Genomic DNA, 15,730 nt, shown 5'->3' with positions numbered 1-15,730 from the left:
CTGACCAAAGGCAGTTTTCTGCCAGAACTTTTAAGCCCTGTTTTCCATGGCATCTTCATCTGCGAGACTGGTAAAGCCCTAGTTTCTAGACCTCAGGCAGCTGTTTTTCTTTTTTTCTAAGAAGATGCTCTGAGGCAGTGATCTCATCTGACTAAATTAAGTCGTGACTTGCTGCTGTGCTAGGCTCCCAGCAGCCATTAGACACAGCATATTCCAACCAGCAGCAAGCAGGATTTAAAGACTAATTTCCCCACAGATAAACAGCGGTGACACATGCTCTATTTTATACCCTCCTCCTTCCAAAGGGAAGAAGATGCATGGCCACCGCCCTCCCTCCCAATTCCCACAGAGCAGAAAAATAACTGTGTCTTCCTCCTCCAATGTAAAAGTATTTGAGAGATTACAAGCCAATCCCTGGGGAGAAAAGGCTAAAGACACAGCCCTAGGCACACAGTGAGGACTCATTAAGTATGGATTAAATTACTGAGTTCTCTTCCTTTCAGAGCTTGGGTATTCATACGGGGGCAAAATATCAACATACAATGCATTAAATATAATTCTGGTTAGATTTTTAAGTGTCTCCTTTAGCAGCCAAGAAGAGCTATCTGGCTGTCTTCCTCCCCATTCACCCAACTCCAGAAAGTGCACAAGCCTTCTTTGCATTCACTCTTACATATTCATTTCATGCTTACCTCCATTTTTCCCTTTTATAGTCTTATTTACTCTTTGCCTTTTCTTTCTTATTTATCCTGTTTCACTGTTTTGTACCTTTCTAAATTGCTTTCAGTACATTTTGAAACAAGGAAAGTATAAAGAGATAGCATGACTACTTTTTTCCAAACAAATATTGGGGGCATGTGGCATCAACAGTGTTTAGTAAGTGTTCTCATAGAGACATGGAAATTCAGATTGTAGTCGGTATCTGAACTTGACATTAAGTCTAGGTATCACAAGTACCTTCTACATATGTTACTATGTTACCCCCAGAATCCTGAAGTCCCCGTGTCCCAGACTGGTCCATAGGACCCTGGCACTGTCAGATCATGTTCCCAATGGGTTGAGATAATGGGCTCTCCAAACCCAACAAAGGGAGAATAACCTCTAAGAATGAAACTATTTTAAAATATATACCAGGTCATACCAGATGCATACATAAGACATAAAGCAGAGTCTACAAATTAAAAAAAAAAGAACATAAATAAGGTTAACTAAAACCAATATAGAAATATGGTACTGTTAAGATTATTGTTTATTTAATGATTATTGAAAATCAAAGTAGAAGATCCAAGTAAAAAGACTTTGGCTAAAACTGAAATTCCAAATATAACTGAAATGCAGATGAATACTCCTGAAATGAATATAATATTGAATGTCAACTGTAATTGAAAAAAATAAAAGAAAAAAATAAGGATGATTATTTTTTTTAAAAGGGAAGATAAATAAAGGAAGACCTTTTCTAGGTGCTAAGGAAAGCTCAGATATTACCAAATGACCTAAAACTCTAATTCCAATGAAGGAGAGCCCTATGTAAGCCAGTTTAATGCCCATTCAACATCTCAAGAGATCGCCGTTTTCTCTTTTGAAATGTCTAAGAGTGAGCAGACATCCTAGCACCACACTCATCCTCGCTGAGGCCGTCAGCGCTGCAGGGGCCGCTCCCCAGGCCTACCGTGAGCGCCTGGATCTCCTCCTCTGCTTCTGCGGTCGTCTCTTCCAGCTCCGTCTTGGCCTGGCGGAGCTGGCTCTCCAGGGCCGCCCGGGCAGCCTGCAGGGCTGTCAGCTGGGCCTCGCGCTCCTGCAGGGAGAGCTGCAGCTCTGTGAGCTGGCGCTTTAGCTCCAGTTTCTGCTCCTCGTGCTCGAGGCTGACCTGAGACACAGAGAGAAATGCTCAGTTGACCTTACCTATAAAGGAAGCCAGGGTGTGACCTGCTGTTGTTCAATGTGTATCTTAAACTTGGTCAAGGAATCAAATTCTTCAGCACTCAACTGAGGGGGAAACGTAAATTAAACAGGTCTGGCTTCTATGAGTCTTGAAAACCAACAGGAGTAAGAAAATGTGAGAGGATGTATACACAAACCATTCCTTATTTACAAATATTCAATGCTTAGGAAGGTTTCCAAAGGAAAACTATGCAACAATCTCCTCCAGGGGACATTATAACAAGTGCTCTTATTAGAAAAGCATTTAAAAGCAAGCAGATAGAAGTATCATCATATTAGTAAGAGGAACACCTTCATAATTAGAATACAAATGGAACAACAGGCTGAATTCTGTGTATTTTAAATACTCTTGCTCTGATCTGTTCCCATTAGGTAACCAGTATTAATGTCACATTATGAATATTCTTCCTTCTATCTGCCCATCTAACCATCTATCTACTCAACATTTCATTCATTCATATAAGAAAAATTTACTCAGTAACCTCGGTGTAAAAAGGAAAATGGAGATGAAAGACAGGATCTGCCTTCAACTTGAGAAGAAAAATGAAAACCAACCATTATCATATGTTGTGGTCATGTGCAAGGGTCAGGACATGCAGGGATGTAATGGGAACACAGCGGAGGGCAGAGGTGGTAACTGCACTGTGTACTGAAAAATACAGGAAGCCAACAAGCAGCTCAGAAAAGAAAAAAAATTCCAAGCAGGGGCAGCAAGGCACCCAGAGGCATGGAGAGGAGGAAGACTGTGGCACATCTATTGTCCTAACCAGCACTGACGAGGCTGTCCCGAGAACCAGACTCTGTCGGACACTGATTACCAAGCAAATGACAGACGCTCACTGCCCTCAGAGAGCTCACTCTCCAATGGGACTACCAAGAGGTACACAGGGTGATGAGTTACACACGGAAAGCTGTGGGGACACAAAGGAGACATCAGATCCAGCTCCAGAGGACAGGAGAAGGCTTCCCAGAAAAAATGACACTGGAGTCCCAAAGGTCATACGGGGGAAGAGAAGAAAGACTTAGGGAAGGTTTAGCCTAGAGAACCAAGAGAACTTAGTGATTAGTTCGAGGTGGGGCAGGGAACAAAGGACAAAGGTGAGCCCAAGGTGAATCTGTGTTTCTGGGCAGGTGCATTACACAGAGGGAAACCATTGGCTAGCACAGGGAACATGAGAGGAAGAGCCAGTCTGAGGAGAAAAATTCAGTCTTCGTCTATTGAACTTGAGCAACAGGGAGACAGCCAAGTGGAGATGTCTAATGTCTGCTGGGATGATGGCTCAGCAACCAGAGAAAGGTCTGGGTTGGGAAGTCAGGGGCAGCTGAAGCCAAGGCTGTGATCTCTCTCTGGTGAGGATGAGAATGATAACGATGGTGCAACAACATGATAGGAGCAAATGTTGTTCTCACAGGAGCCAGGCACTGTTTTAACTCCTTTCATCTTCATAACAACCCAAAGAGAGAGACACTACTATGACCTCCATTCTGCAAATTAGCAAACTTTGGCATTGAGATCAAGTAATTGGACAAATGTCACACAGCTAAACAAGGCAGGGCTGGTTCGAACCCAGGAAGTGTAGCTCCACTACTTACTGGTGGTCTTATTAAAGGGCCAGCACTCTACTAGCAGGCCTGGAAATTCCCCTGCCACTTGGGAAAACCTTGAGAAACAGGTGACAGCGGAGCGAGTGGAGGTGGGTGAGCAGGATGCTGAACACTGACAGGAGAACCCAGGAGCCCTGCACAGTCAGGACTCCACACACTTTGCTAGAGAAGAGCTAAAGCTGCACACACTGGGCGAGCGTGGGGGGGCGGGGGGGGGGGGGACCGCAGGCCCTTCAAGAGGAATCAAGTCGAAGCTGAGGCCTCTGCCCCCACCTCAATAGCAGCAGGCAGCAGGCAGCAGGGAGGGGGGACCTGCCTTGTTATATTTAAAGCTCCAGAACTCCCAGAGAGCATCTCAGCAGCATTCTAAATTTCTACCACCATCCTTGGGGGACTAGCTGTATTAATTTAAGAACAAAGCAACACGCTTCCCAGAGGCATTTTAATTGCCCAGATGAGCTAAACAGCCTCAGGGCAGAAGAGGTAAGAGAGACATTTGTGGAAAAGAAAGGCAGGCCATCCAGCCTATGTTCCCAAACTCAAAGAAGTCTCTCTGAGTTATTTAGAGGGGAGTGGTGTTAACCTTACAGAGGAGTAAAAATATCACCTGCATGATAAAAGTTAAACCATCACCTAAGGCTTTTAGATGACCTAGAAAGATGGTTCTCAAACTCCAGAAACAAGAATTTCCTGGGGCAGCTGCTAAAAATGCAAACCTCTACTCTGCACCCCCTCCAACCCCAATTCCATTCCAACAGGTTGAGGAAGGAAGCGGCCCAGGAATCTGCATTTTGACATACCAGGTGGTCCTAATGGAGGGTCCACACCTTGACAACTCCTGTCCTTTGAAGAGTTGGCCTCATTTCAACACGCCAGTGCAAACTAAGACGTGCCTAAGCACAGGTACTCCCCAAGGTTTAGTCCGCAGACCTCTGCCAGCTTAGAAGGCTTTCCCTTGAGAGTCACCCTCTGTTCTTAGAAGAATTCCATCACAAATATTTGAGCGTGGTGTCTCCACTCCCAGCCCAATGTCCCACTTCCAGCAACCACTCTGCTGAACGGCAGTCCTGCCTCTGCAGGTGCCAGGTAACCCTGTCCACTAGGCTGACAGCCCCAAGATCAGGGACTGGGTCTCTCTTGTCACAGTTTATATCAGGCTACTAACTGGCACACACAGGCATTTAATAAACACACCATAAATGAGTACCTGAATGTAAAGTCATCACTTCAATTAATCTCAACATGTTTACAACCGAGTATGTTATATTTTCCTTCTCAAAACCTGGCTGTCCTTCCCAGCTTCCTAAGAGAACCACCTTCCATCCAACAAACCTAACCGTTGGTTTAATTGCTACTGTCATTATGAGACTCTGCCACTGTCATTAAGCCATGCTAGATAGCCAATGCTGTGCTAAACTCTGTGCATGAGCTGGGTCATGTGACTCTGCTAAATCGAGATAAGGAGGAATCACTCTGCCTCCTTCTGAAGATGCACCAATTACATAAGCCCCATGTGACCCTGGGAGGGAGATCAATTTTCATGGCTGCTTTAAAGATGAAGAAACTGATGCACAGAGAGAAGGTAGCCTGCCCAAGGTTGGAAAACTCATCAGAAGTGGAGGTGGGACTCTAACCCAGACCCTGTGCCCTTCTCTAGGCACAATGCCTCTCATGTGAGCACTGACTTATGCCTGATCCCTGGCTGGTTTGGGGCCCGAGTCCTCCAACAAATCCTCTGGGGCGATCACCCTCAGTCTCACCTCCCTCAACCTTGTCTCCAGCTCCAGCAGACGATTCTTATCGCTGTGATCTTGGTGGCTGATTTTTTCCAGCTGCTCCTCCAGCTTCCGGTTCTGAGCCTCCAGTTTCCCAGCCTGCGTCTCCAGGTAAAACTTCTGCTGCCTGAGTTCTGAAATCATCTCTTCCTGGGCCTTCCTGGTGGGGGTGGTTAGAGGAACCAAGCAAAAGCACAGTCTCGTCAGAGGTGAGCACGTCCTTGCAGAAGGACAGACAGAAACAGAGTGAGTGATGTGTCTTCTACAGTAAGTGGACCACGGTCATTCCCAGGTTAGCTCTGTTCTAACCTGGCCGCGAGAGCATGATCCGAGCATGGGGACGAGTCCCCCACTTTGGGGATTAAGTGTGGTCAAGGCGAGTGCAAGAGATCCCTTTTTTTTTTTTTTTTTGACTCCGTATGTATAGGAGGGCAGAAAGGGGCCCACTTAGAGTATAGGAGAACCCTAACCACGCTTTCAGGTGGACCTAGGGGAGGAAAGAGGGATGAGGAGAAAAAATGCTATTCCTTCTTCTCCTCCGTGAACCATGCTCACCTCTCCACCAGCCTGCTCAAAGCATCAGAAAAGAGGATCACTCAAAGACCAAAGAGCAGTCTACCAAGCTGGTTTAAACTAAGATAGGAATGTTTTAGAAGTGCTCTGAAGAGATATTTAAAGAAAAAAAAAAAAAAAACACTCTTTAGATTGTAATTTAAAGATCAAAGTGCTCCTGGAATAATGAAGAGTCCTTGCTAAGCCCCAAACTTCTTCCCCCAGGGTCTAACTTAATAACAGCGAAGTAGATGGCCCAATTGGGCACACACAGATCACCTCTGGCTAATCACAGGAGCAAGTCTGGGAACAAGGTCTGCAGCTTTCCAAAAGCAAACTATAAATAGCCTCATTAGAGACAGCAAAACACTCTATAATCTGATGGCAATTTGAAGCACTTAAGAAAACCCAGCTCAAAAGAGAAGACTCTTAGAATGAGCCCACTTAAGAGAGGGCAAGATTACATAAGTATGGGATGAGGGGCTGGGCCAAACTACACAAGTAATTAAATCTGCTCGAGCTCCATCAGAGAGGGGAATGGAGTTTATGCCCAGGAGAGAAGATCAAAGTGTAATCACACAGGCAGTTAGGATTTGAATACTTACATGTTCCTCTGGGTAAAAAGACTGCTGTTTGCAGCAAGTTTATTGGCTTCCGACAGTTCCACAATCCTCTGTTCCAGGGATCTGATCTTGGAATCCATAGCATTGATCATCTGAAACACAGGGGACCTCTGAAACCTCACCCACAGGCAGTCACCCCGGCTTAAGAGTAATGTGAGCCATGTGCCAGGGTAAGGGTCTCATCTGAAATGCCAGCAGTCTGACCAGAGGCAACAAGGCACTCAACTAGGCTGTACCCTTAGGGTCACAGATCTTATTGCTCAAATGATGGCACTCAGTTGTTTTACCAAAACAGTGACTACATGTCCCACACTAGCTAAGTGGCTTGCATTAAATACAGGCAAGAGGCCCTATTCAGGAACCTGAAATTCTGCAAGGAAGCAGGCCTCGTTCAATCCCCATGGCACCTGCATGTCACCTGAGCCTGCAAGAGCCTCTAACTTGAACCTACAAGTTCATACTTCTCATCACCCATGAAGTTGTCCTTTCCTAAGTGATACCTTATCACCCAGCCACTGCTGTCCGACATTCTTGAAGGTTTCCCCAACTTAAGGAATCATGAAAACCAGCAAAGGTCATGGTTAAAAACACCACCTCTCAGCACCCTCCTTTAGAGAGTCTGAGGTGTGAAGGCCAACTACAGAAGTAACTAGGGCAGTAGGATCTGAGATAACACGCACTGCCGGTGAGCCTAGGAGCAGCAACCTTCTGAAATGCCCGTTTATATGGATTAGAAAGGAGAGATGGACAAAAGAGAGGACGCATGAGGGAGGCCAAGGGCCATTGGATGTTTCGTCAGGGGGGCGTTTTGAAGGACAATGTTCTAGCTGATGACAGATTAGCTCTTACAGAAGAGTGAAAAGGCGAAATTGGCCATCCTGAGCTGCCACCTCCACTGCTTTTAAGAGGCAAGTTACAGAGAGAACCACCTGTTAGCAACAAATTCCACAAGGTAAAACAGAAAGAATAATTCATCAGCTGCAATGGAGTCATCTCAGGCGTGTGGTTCCTGGCATGGTTCACAAACCCTCCTTTGAACACTGGCTTTGCGATTTCTTATACCTACCGCCTTCTGCTCACTGAGAATTTTGCCTTTCTCATGGGCCTCCTCCTCATGTCTCTGCATCATATTCTCCAGGCTCTCCTTATCAGCCAGGTCTTTCTTTATCTGATTGTCCAACACCTAAGAGAAACAGAAACAAAGGAAGTTAGTTTCCTGAGCAGCAACACTGAGCAGGGAAGGCTAAACAAGGGCACTTGAGAAAAATGGGAAAAGGAGGTAGGAGGGGAAAAGCATTTGGAGAGGACAAGCCCTCCAAATTCTGGGACAAAGAGAGGGATTGGGAGTCTGTTTCTTAGCTGAAATGAGGTTAAAAAGTCTTACCATGAAATGGCAAGTAACCCATTGACTTGAACTAAGAACTTATTTTAAAATCAGCAGCCAAAAAGACCCAAGAGGTAGATCCAAAATGGAGGTGAACTTCAAAATGAAAGAGAAAATAAGATCTCTCTACAGATTTTATAATTTGAATATATTACCTGAGGACAATTTTATCGTAGCCAATGCACCAGTAGTTTTCAGAATATTGCTTGCTCTTAATTTGCACAAAATGAATCTAGATATCTCTGGGCTCCTGTCTGAAGAGACAGAAAGCTGGAGACCGAGGAAGTCTGTGTGACCAAGGCTGATGGTCAGAAACAGGCAGGGGCAAGAGGATTTACCCACCAGGAACGTAGGTGGAGAGTCAACAAAGAAGAAAGAAAAACCGAGTGTCTCTTTCCTCTGATCCAGCTGCACAAAAAGTCACTGGAAAGAGAAACCTTTCCCAGGGGGAGAGAACCCGTGTGTTCTCAGTGCTGAGAATGCCACTCTAAGCACCTACTGTTCCCGGGAGGAAAAATAAAACAGTAATGGTGTCACCATCCGCCAGCTTGATCTAATGTTCCGCAAGCCCTACGGGTCGCCAAAACAACAAGAGAAACCGGGAGGGAAAAAGAAAGACAACATCATAACTTGCCCAAGCCTTTGACCACAACCCTGTGTTTCTCATCTGAGAGAATCCACTCTGTTTTTCTGAATGACACCAACTGCGTCTGATGCTGGAAAGAAAGCGGAAAGAATTGGGGTCACAGATGGATTGAAATCTGCCTTTCCCACAATGCCTATTGTGAGGGGACCTTCATAGAGCATGGGGACATCATCTCTAAAAAGAACCAGTCAGCAGGGAGGGAACCCAGATGATAAAGGAAGGAAAGAAAGATTTCAAAGAGGGCTTTAAACTAGAGGCGACTGATGGAAAAAATAGAATGAGAGTTGGTGGAGAAGAACAAAAGGTGGAGAACAGGGTCATGGGAAGAGGGAAGAAGCTCAATAGGATAAGTGGCCCATTCTCTTGGATGTCAGGGCATGATTCTAAAATTATGAACAAGAAAAGGACAGAATCTAGGGTATGATCATAATTATAACTAAAATGGCCTTACAGAGGTGGGATCAGGAAATACAAAGCAGAATAGGCTAAAAAGAAAAGGTTTCATAAAGATTCCAGGAGGGAGACAGAAGAAAACAGATCTTTCCCTAACATTCCCTAAACAAAGTTCTTTCCATCTAGAAGGCAGCAGAGACCACATAATATCTAGACCAGGTATGCTCTTTTTTTACGAGGTGCTAAAGCAATAAAGCACATTTTCGGGGTGCTTCTGCTCAAAAAAAGACCCCAATGTTGGCAGTGATGGAAGCCAGCAAGAGGTCAGGGTGAACCAGAAGGAACAAGTCTCAGTCAACACAGAACATGGCTTTTTGACAGGAAAGTCAATGTAATCACTCAAATCTCAGGATGAATTTTACAAAGGGTTATTTCCATCATGCAAAGGTGCCAATGGACTCCTGTATACATAAAAGTCTGGATGCCAGAATTCAAACTAAAACGATGGGTATATAAAGTTTAAAATACACTAAAGTAGGAGTTCACGTTAAAACACTTTGAGGTCACTTCTGGGTTGTTTTCCTATATTACTTTTAATAAAAAATAACCAAAAGTAACACCAAGGGTAAAAGAAAGAAGGTGTCGAGGTGGTGATAGTGATAATGCTGTGTGAGCACATGCATGTTTGATTCTCCAAAAAAGGACCAGTCACCTCTTTGAGAATACCAACCAAATCAATAACAGCATCACCACAAAAATTAAAAGTCTTCTTCACTGTCTGATTTGGAAAGAAACAATATTTGAGATATAATGACCAATGTCTGATTCTCTAGAACAGTGGTCGGCAAACTCATTAGTCAACAGAGCCAAATATCAACAGTACAACGATTGAAATTTCTTTTGAGAGTCAAATTTTTTAAACTTAAACTTATTCTAATGCCACTTCTTCAAAATAGACTCGCCCAGGCCGTGGTATTTTGTGGAAGAGCCACATTCAAGGGGCCAAAGAGCCGTATGTGGCTCGCGAGCCGGAGTTTGCCAACCACTGCTCTAGAACCTAAAAATTGAAGGCTAGGTCAAAAAAATCATAAAAAAATTGTGATGCCATTTTAAAAGGAAATAGAGATAGGCTGACATCCATTTCTGAACACCGAATTTATTAATAACAATTGAATTAAAATAATAATTTCAATAATTAAAATAATAATTGAATGTATCATTTTATATGGTGGGTAAGATTATTTAGGCTACTTTTTCTACAGAGAATGACTTTAAATGCTAAATGAAATATAGAAAACATTTTCCCAAAAGCATGTAAAAGTGAAAGCAGAAACCCAGAAAGGTAAAATCGGTACAAAGCACTTTTTAACTTGAGGCATTTGCTAAACCAAACCAGACTTTCATTGTTAAGAGTTTCAAAGGTTAAGAAGGCAGACAAGTCAAAACCCATGACCACCCTATAAGGTGAGCACACCTTTTCATTCAAGGTCTCATAGAATTCCCACTAATAATTTCCTAAAGAAAATGAGCAGCTCACCAAGCACACAAGGAGACAGGCACTATGAAAAAGAACCAAGAGAAACAACAAAGCAGAAAAAGACCTTCAGATACTTCAGATATTGGAATTATCAGACACAGATCATAAAACAAATATGCTTAAAGCATTAAAAAAAATAAAAGACAAGCTTAGAAATGAATGCATGAAATAGGAAAATTATTATCTTTAAAAAATCTAGGAAACTTGGGAAGTAACTAAATAGAATGTCTAGAAACAAACAAAAAAATACAGTAACTGAAATTTTAAACTCAATGGGTAGGTTTAACAGCAGATTATACAGGTAAGAACTAGTAAAATGGAAAATCTGTCAGACCTTGCCCAGAATGTAGCACTAACAGATAAAGAAATGGAAAATATAAACAAAGGGTAGACTGGAGGTTATTTAACACATGCCTAATCAAATCCTCAAAGGAAAAGGAAAAAGAGAATGGGGAAGAGATAATATTTGAGATATAATGATAGACAATTTTCTGGAAATATTAAAAATACCAATATATTCAAACCTCAGTAAATTTCAAGCAGGATACATAAAAATAAATCTGCACCTAGAAACATCGCAGTAAAACTTCAGAAAATTAAAGACAAAGCAAAATTTTTAGAGTCAAAAGGGGAAAGCAATCAATTACTTTCAAAGACAGCAACAGTTAGATTGACAGTTAGATTGACTTCTCAATAACAGCGATAAAACCCAAAAGTCAATGGAATGATAATTGCCAACCTAGTATTTATACCCAAGCAAAATATCTTTTAAGAATGAGACTGAAATAAAGACATTTTCAGACAAACAGAACAGAGAGCTTGTCACCAGCAGAACTTCACCAAAGAATATCCTCAAGGATACACTTTAGACTTACTGGAGGGATCACTTCATAAATTATATGTCTAAGCACCATGCTTACACCTAAAACTAATATAATATTGAATGTCAATTGTAACTGAAAAATTAAAAAACTTGTTTTTGAGGATATGCTTTAAACAAACAAACCAAAAACGGTTTTCAGGTCTGAGATGCAGGAAGGCACTAAAAACAAGGAATGTGGTAAATCTATCTAAATCAAAATTATCATGGACTGAATGAGAGTGGGTCAAAAATACTTTAAAAAATAAAATTGACATACAAAATGACTACATTTTTAAAATAAATTTTTGAAGCTCTAATATCCATGCCCCTACATGGACAATATACCAAAGCCTTCCACAGTGGCCTGAAGACAGTGTTTCTCCCAGACAGTCCTTTGGTCAAGCAAGAACTGGCCCAAAGTGCCCAGGAAGCAAGAGAAGCTATGCGGTGCCCTAGGATGAAGGCCAGGGAAGATCAGAAGGTGTCTTTACTTTAATTTTTTCCTCATAGTGCTGCTCTTTCTGTTTCAGGTGGACCTCCAGGTGCTGGGCTGAGATCTGGGCCTCCCGGTGCTTCTCCTCCAGCTCCTGGACACAAAAGAACAGACAGTCAGGTGTGCAAAGGGCAGGCCAGAGCCAGTGTGTTAGCTATTCACAGGGAGCATGACTGTGGCACAGGTATCACAGGCAACAGGCATCTGTTCCTTCATCACTAGCCCTAAGGCTCTTGGGAAGGAAATCACCACCAAGCCTTGGCCCTGGGCTTCCCAAGTCCAAGTATACACACATATACACACACAGCAGGTGGGCAGGATCAGAAATCTGTCAGTGTGACAGGTCAAACAAAGGCAGCTCTTCATATCTGCATAGAGAAATAAGAGTAACAAGGCAACACTTGAACGTTTAGTACAGCGCAAAGCCCCTGACCACTATCTTGAGCTTCAGGCCATTTTCACTGCTATGACAGCCTTAAATGAGAAAAGTAATTTTAATTTATTTTAAATTTAAAGTTAATTTATTATGATAAAAAATATTTTGTACTTTTTCTCATTAACAAAGCGCTTGCTCAAGAACCCTAGCTGAGAAGGATAATTCATGTTACAATTGAAACACTTCAAGTTTTGAATGATTATTTCAACTGACTGGTATGCAGAATATGAGAATGGAGACATTCATATGACCTAATGTGCATATCAGCGATTTTCAACCTTTTCCATCTCATGACACACATACACTAATTACTAAAATGTTATGGCACACCAAAAAAATATATTTTTTGACGACCTGACAAAAAAATAGGTGTAATTTTGATTCATTCACATCAGACAGCTATTGTTGTGTTGGCTGTTGTCACTTTTTTATTTGACAATCTAAAGGAAAAGACGTCAGTGCCCCTGACTAAGTAGTCAGGTATTGCATGTTTTAAAAATTCTTGCAGCACACCAGTTGAAAATCGCTGGTTTATGTGATACAAGCTAATGGTAACAAAGCAGAACATAAAACATACTGATAATAATGACATAAATATGTACACATATATGTTATAGATAGAAGAGAATTTGGAGTAATATCAATAGCTCAAATTTAATGTTCTCTGCATTCTTTTATTAAATATTCTGCTTTTAAACAAACTTGTAATTCATTTGAAAATTATACCAATTCATTTGGCAATGTATTATAAACTGATTTGTGAAAGGCAGCATTCAATTCACTGAAACATTCTCAAGATGTAGATATCATATCCGCATCTACATTAAGTCTTATGACCCATTAGTTCATTACTAATATAAAAAGTTATTACTCCAAGTTTTCATCTCTTGACACTATTATGATTTTTTTTTGAAGTGGGAAGTAATTATGAGAATTTTGAAGAAAGAAATTATACAGTATATGTTCAAAAAATACTTCCAAATTCACATGCACATAAAATGTTACTGATCAAGCTTTTGAAATTCTAAAGTCTGCAAGCATTTACTTTGCTTTGGGGGCCAGTGAAGTTTTCAATTTTAAGACCAGGTACACAAAATCTGTTGCAATCTAGCAGATATGATCTTGAAAAGTTGAACATAAACAGAATTTTAATTAATAAAAACCATAATTTAAGGGCTTGATGTGTACTAAAGGATCCTCTGCAATGACTTCTTTTATTAAAGCAAAAGACTTTGCTATACAATGAGACCCCCAACTATCTGTGTTGAAAGTTCCTACCAGATAGCAAATATTTTAAAGCAGGTGACATTTTGGGATCTGATGCAAGCTTCATCATCATATAACAGTATTAAAGACCACCTCTGCCCATGTCCTACATACTTCGCAGCATAAGAACAGGGTTCTTGAGCAAAAAGCACCTTCCGATAAATGAAGTCACAGCCACAGAGGAACTTGGGCAGGTGGCAACATTCAAACAAAGAAATATGCTTACTTTTTCTTTATGTTATAAATAACTTGATAATCTTCTTTTGTTAGTTTCAGTCCTCATAAGATAGCACAGGAATGGAAATCTGAATCTAAAACAGGTTAAAAACTCAGATACCAGAGACTGGCAACTGTAAGACCAAATTTCTGGTCTATATATGAATGGGAGTTTACGACATATAATCGAAGAACGTGAAGCTCTATTCTCCTACATATTAATTGCAAATGACCTTTGGAAAAGCAGATATGCTAAAATCTGACTTCTTGGCAGTTTGGCATTTTTTGTTGTTGTTGTCATTTTTTAAAACATTATCTTTTCTATATGTATTGGATCAAACTCTTCAGTCCTGTTACATAAACACTGTTGTTCGCTGCTATATTTCCAGCTCCTAGAACAGTGCCTGGCACATAGTAGAAGCTCATTAAATATTTGTTGAATGAATGAATGAACACATCACCGGTAAACAGAGAAACACTTTGCGACCACAAGAGACTTAACCACTTCATTTGCACAAAGCAAGGGATAGTGGTGGTGGGATCTCAGTGGGGCCTAATTTTACTCACGATAAAATTCACACACTTGACAATTGCCAAGAGAAACTCTGATGACGGAAAAAGAGAACGGAAAGGGTAGAATAACAGTCACATTTGCCTTTGCGTACAGACGTATATATGAAGACTGTGTGCCCACGCAAAACAATCGAACTAATTTCTCTTTCACCTGTTTGCTCAAGAGCATCCCTACGCTCGTGACTACATACAAACATAGAAATGCAAAGTTTTAAAGGGTGTTTCTTTAAAAAATATTAAGTACAGGCCTGTAAGTTGGCTAATCTTGAGTTCTTATATGACTCATTTCCCAGAAGTGATGCAGAGAGAGAGAGAAAAAAGAGAGAAGTGACCTGCTCACCACCTCGCCTCCTTGTGGCAGAGAAACAGCCGACTACTCCGGAGTCGCTTCTGGGGCGGGGGAGGAAGGAGCTATGAACAGACTCCAAGTCATCACTAAGTGGCATCAAATTCCTGGCTTTGGGACTAAGATCCAAGGAGAGTCCTTCAAAAGTTCCCGTGACCCACCCTGGCAGGCAAAACTTGAACCCATCTGCAAATACTGCCCGAGCCTTCCTGATTAAAGTTAAATTGGTCACCAGAACTGAAAACAGAATCATGATTACAAAGCTAAAAAAATGACTTGCTACATCTAAAGAAATTGGAAAATAATAAGAAGAACCAACTGTGGCAGAGAGAGTGAGTGGGTGAACATTGCTATGACAAATACTACTCTGAGAAAAACAATTCTGCATGACTAATTATTTTCTTCTCCAAAAACAAGAATCTGGGCTTTGGTCTTAAAGGTCTAAAGCCCTACAGTTTTTAAAATTGGCCATACAAAGCCCTGCTCATAGGAAGGAAATGCTCCTGGAGAAATCTATGGGAAATAACAGAGTATGCAAATTCATAATTTAAAATGCCAGGCAGTAGCAAACAGAGCAAAAATAAAAAATGTTTACGGATCTGTTACCAGTGCTGAAATGTCCACAATTTGATTATTCATACTGTTCTCTGATGCGGTGTTCACTGAAATCACTTCTCTTAGTTCACCTGCTTGGTGACACCTCCCCTCTGACGGCACTTAATGCTTCTTTTTACCCCCTTCCCTCGGCAACCTCTACCCTGTTATCTTTTAACTTTTCAACTTTGGTTCCTGCTCACCAGAATTTTATCAGCCATCTGCTGGATCTGTTGGGATTTTGTCTGGATGTCATCCTTCAGTCTGTTTTCTCTACGCTCCATGGTCTCTAGCCTCTTTACCTTGTTCTCCAGAGAATGGCGACGTTCCTGTAGATCGTGAATCAGAGAGTTTTAATGGGGTAACCGCTACGGGCATAACGCCTGCACTTGAGGCGGGAAGAGAAGTCTCAGGCACCCGCACCAGCAGCGAAGAAAATAAAGACTCTAGAATTCAAGTACTTGGTTGTGAAGGTTACAGGAGTGCAT

General features: G+C 41.7%; 1 protein-coding gene across 1 annotated transcript in view; it reads right to left on the bottom strand.

Annotated features, from left to right (window-relative positions):
* Window positions 1–15,730, bottom strand: part of CIT (citron rho-interacting serine/threonine kinase) — a 163,874-nt gene that overhangs the window by 52,616 nt on the left and 95,528 nt on the right. The window contains exons 17-22 of the mRNA XM_054712660.1: window positions 15,446–15,571; window positions 11,810–11,905; window positions 7,563–7,679; window positions 6,479–6,588; window positions 5,307–5,481; window positions 1,670–1,867 (exon numbers count right to left, since the gene is read on the bottom strand). Coding sequence (XP_054568635.1) covers window positions 1,670–1,867; window positions 5,307–5,481; window positions 6,479–6,588; window positions 7,563–7,679; window positions 11,810–11,905; window positions 15,446–15,571 — 822 coding nt within the window. The remainder of the gene's footprint in view (window positions 1–1,669; window positions 1,868–5,306; window positions 5,482–6,478; window positions 6,589–7,562; window positions 7,680–11,809; window positions 11,906–15,445; window positions 15,572–15,730) is intronic.

The sequence above is a fragment of the Eptesicus fuscus genome, chromosome 23 (genome assembly GCF_027574615.1).
Source record: "Eptesicus fuscus isolate TK198812 chromosome 23, DD_ASM_mEF_20220401, whole genome shotgun sequence".
In the NCBI taxonomy this organism is placed as follows: domain Eukaryota; kingdom Metazoa; phylum Chordata; class Mammalia; order Chiroptera; family Vespertilionidae; genus Eptesicus; species Eptesicus fuscus.
Note: the sequence above shows the minus strand (reverse complement) of the source record. Positions and strands in the feature narration are given on the sequence as shown.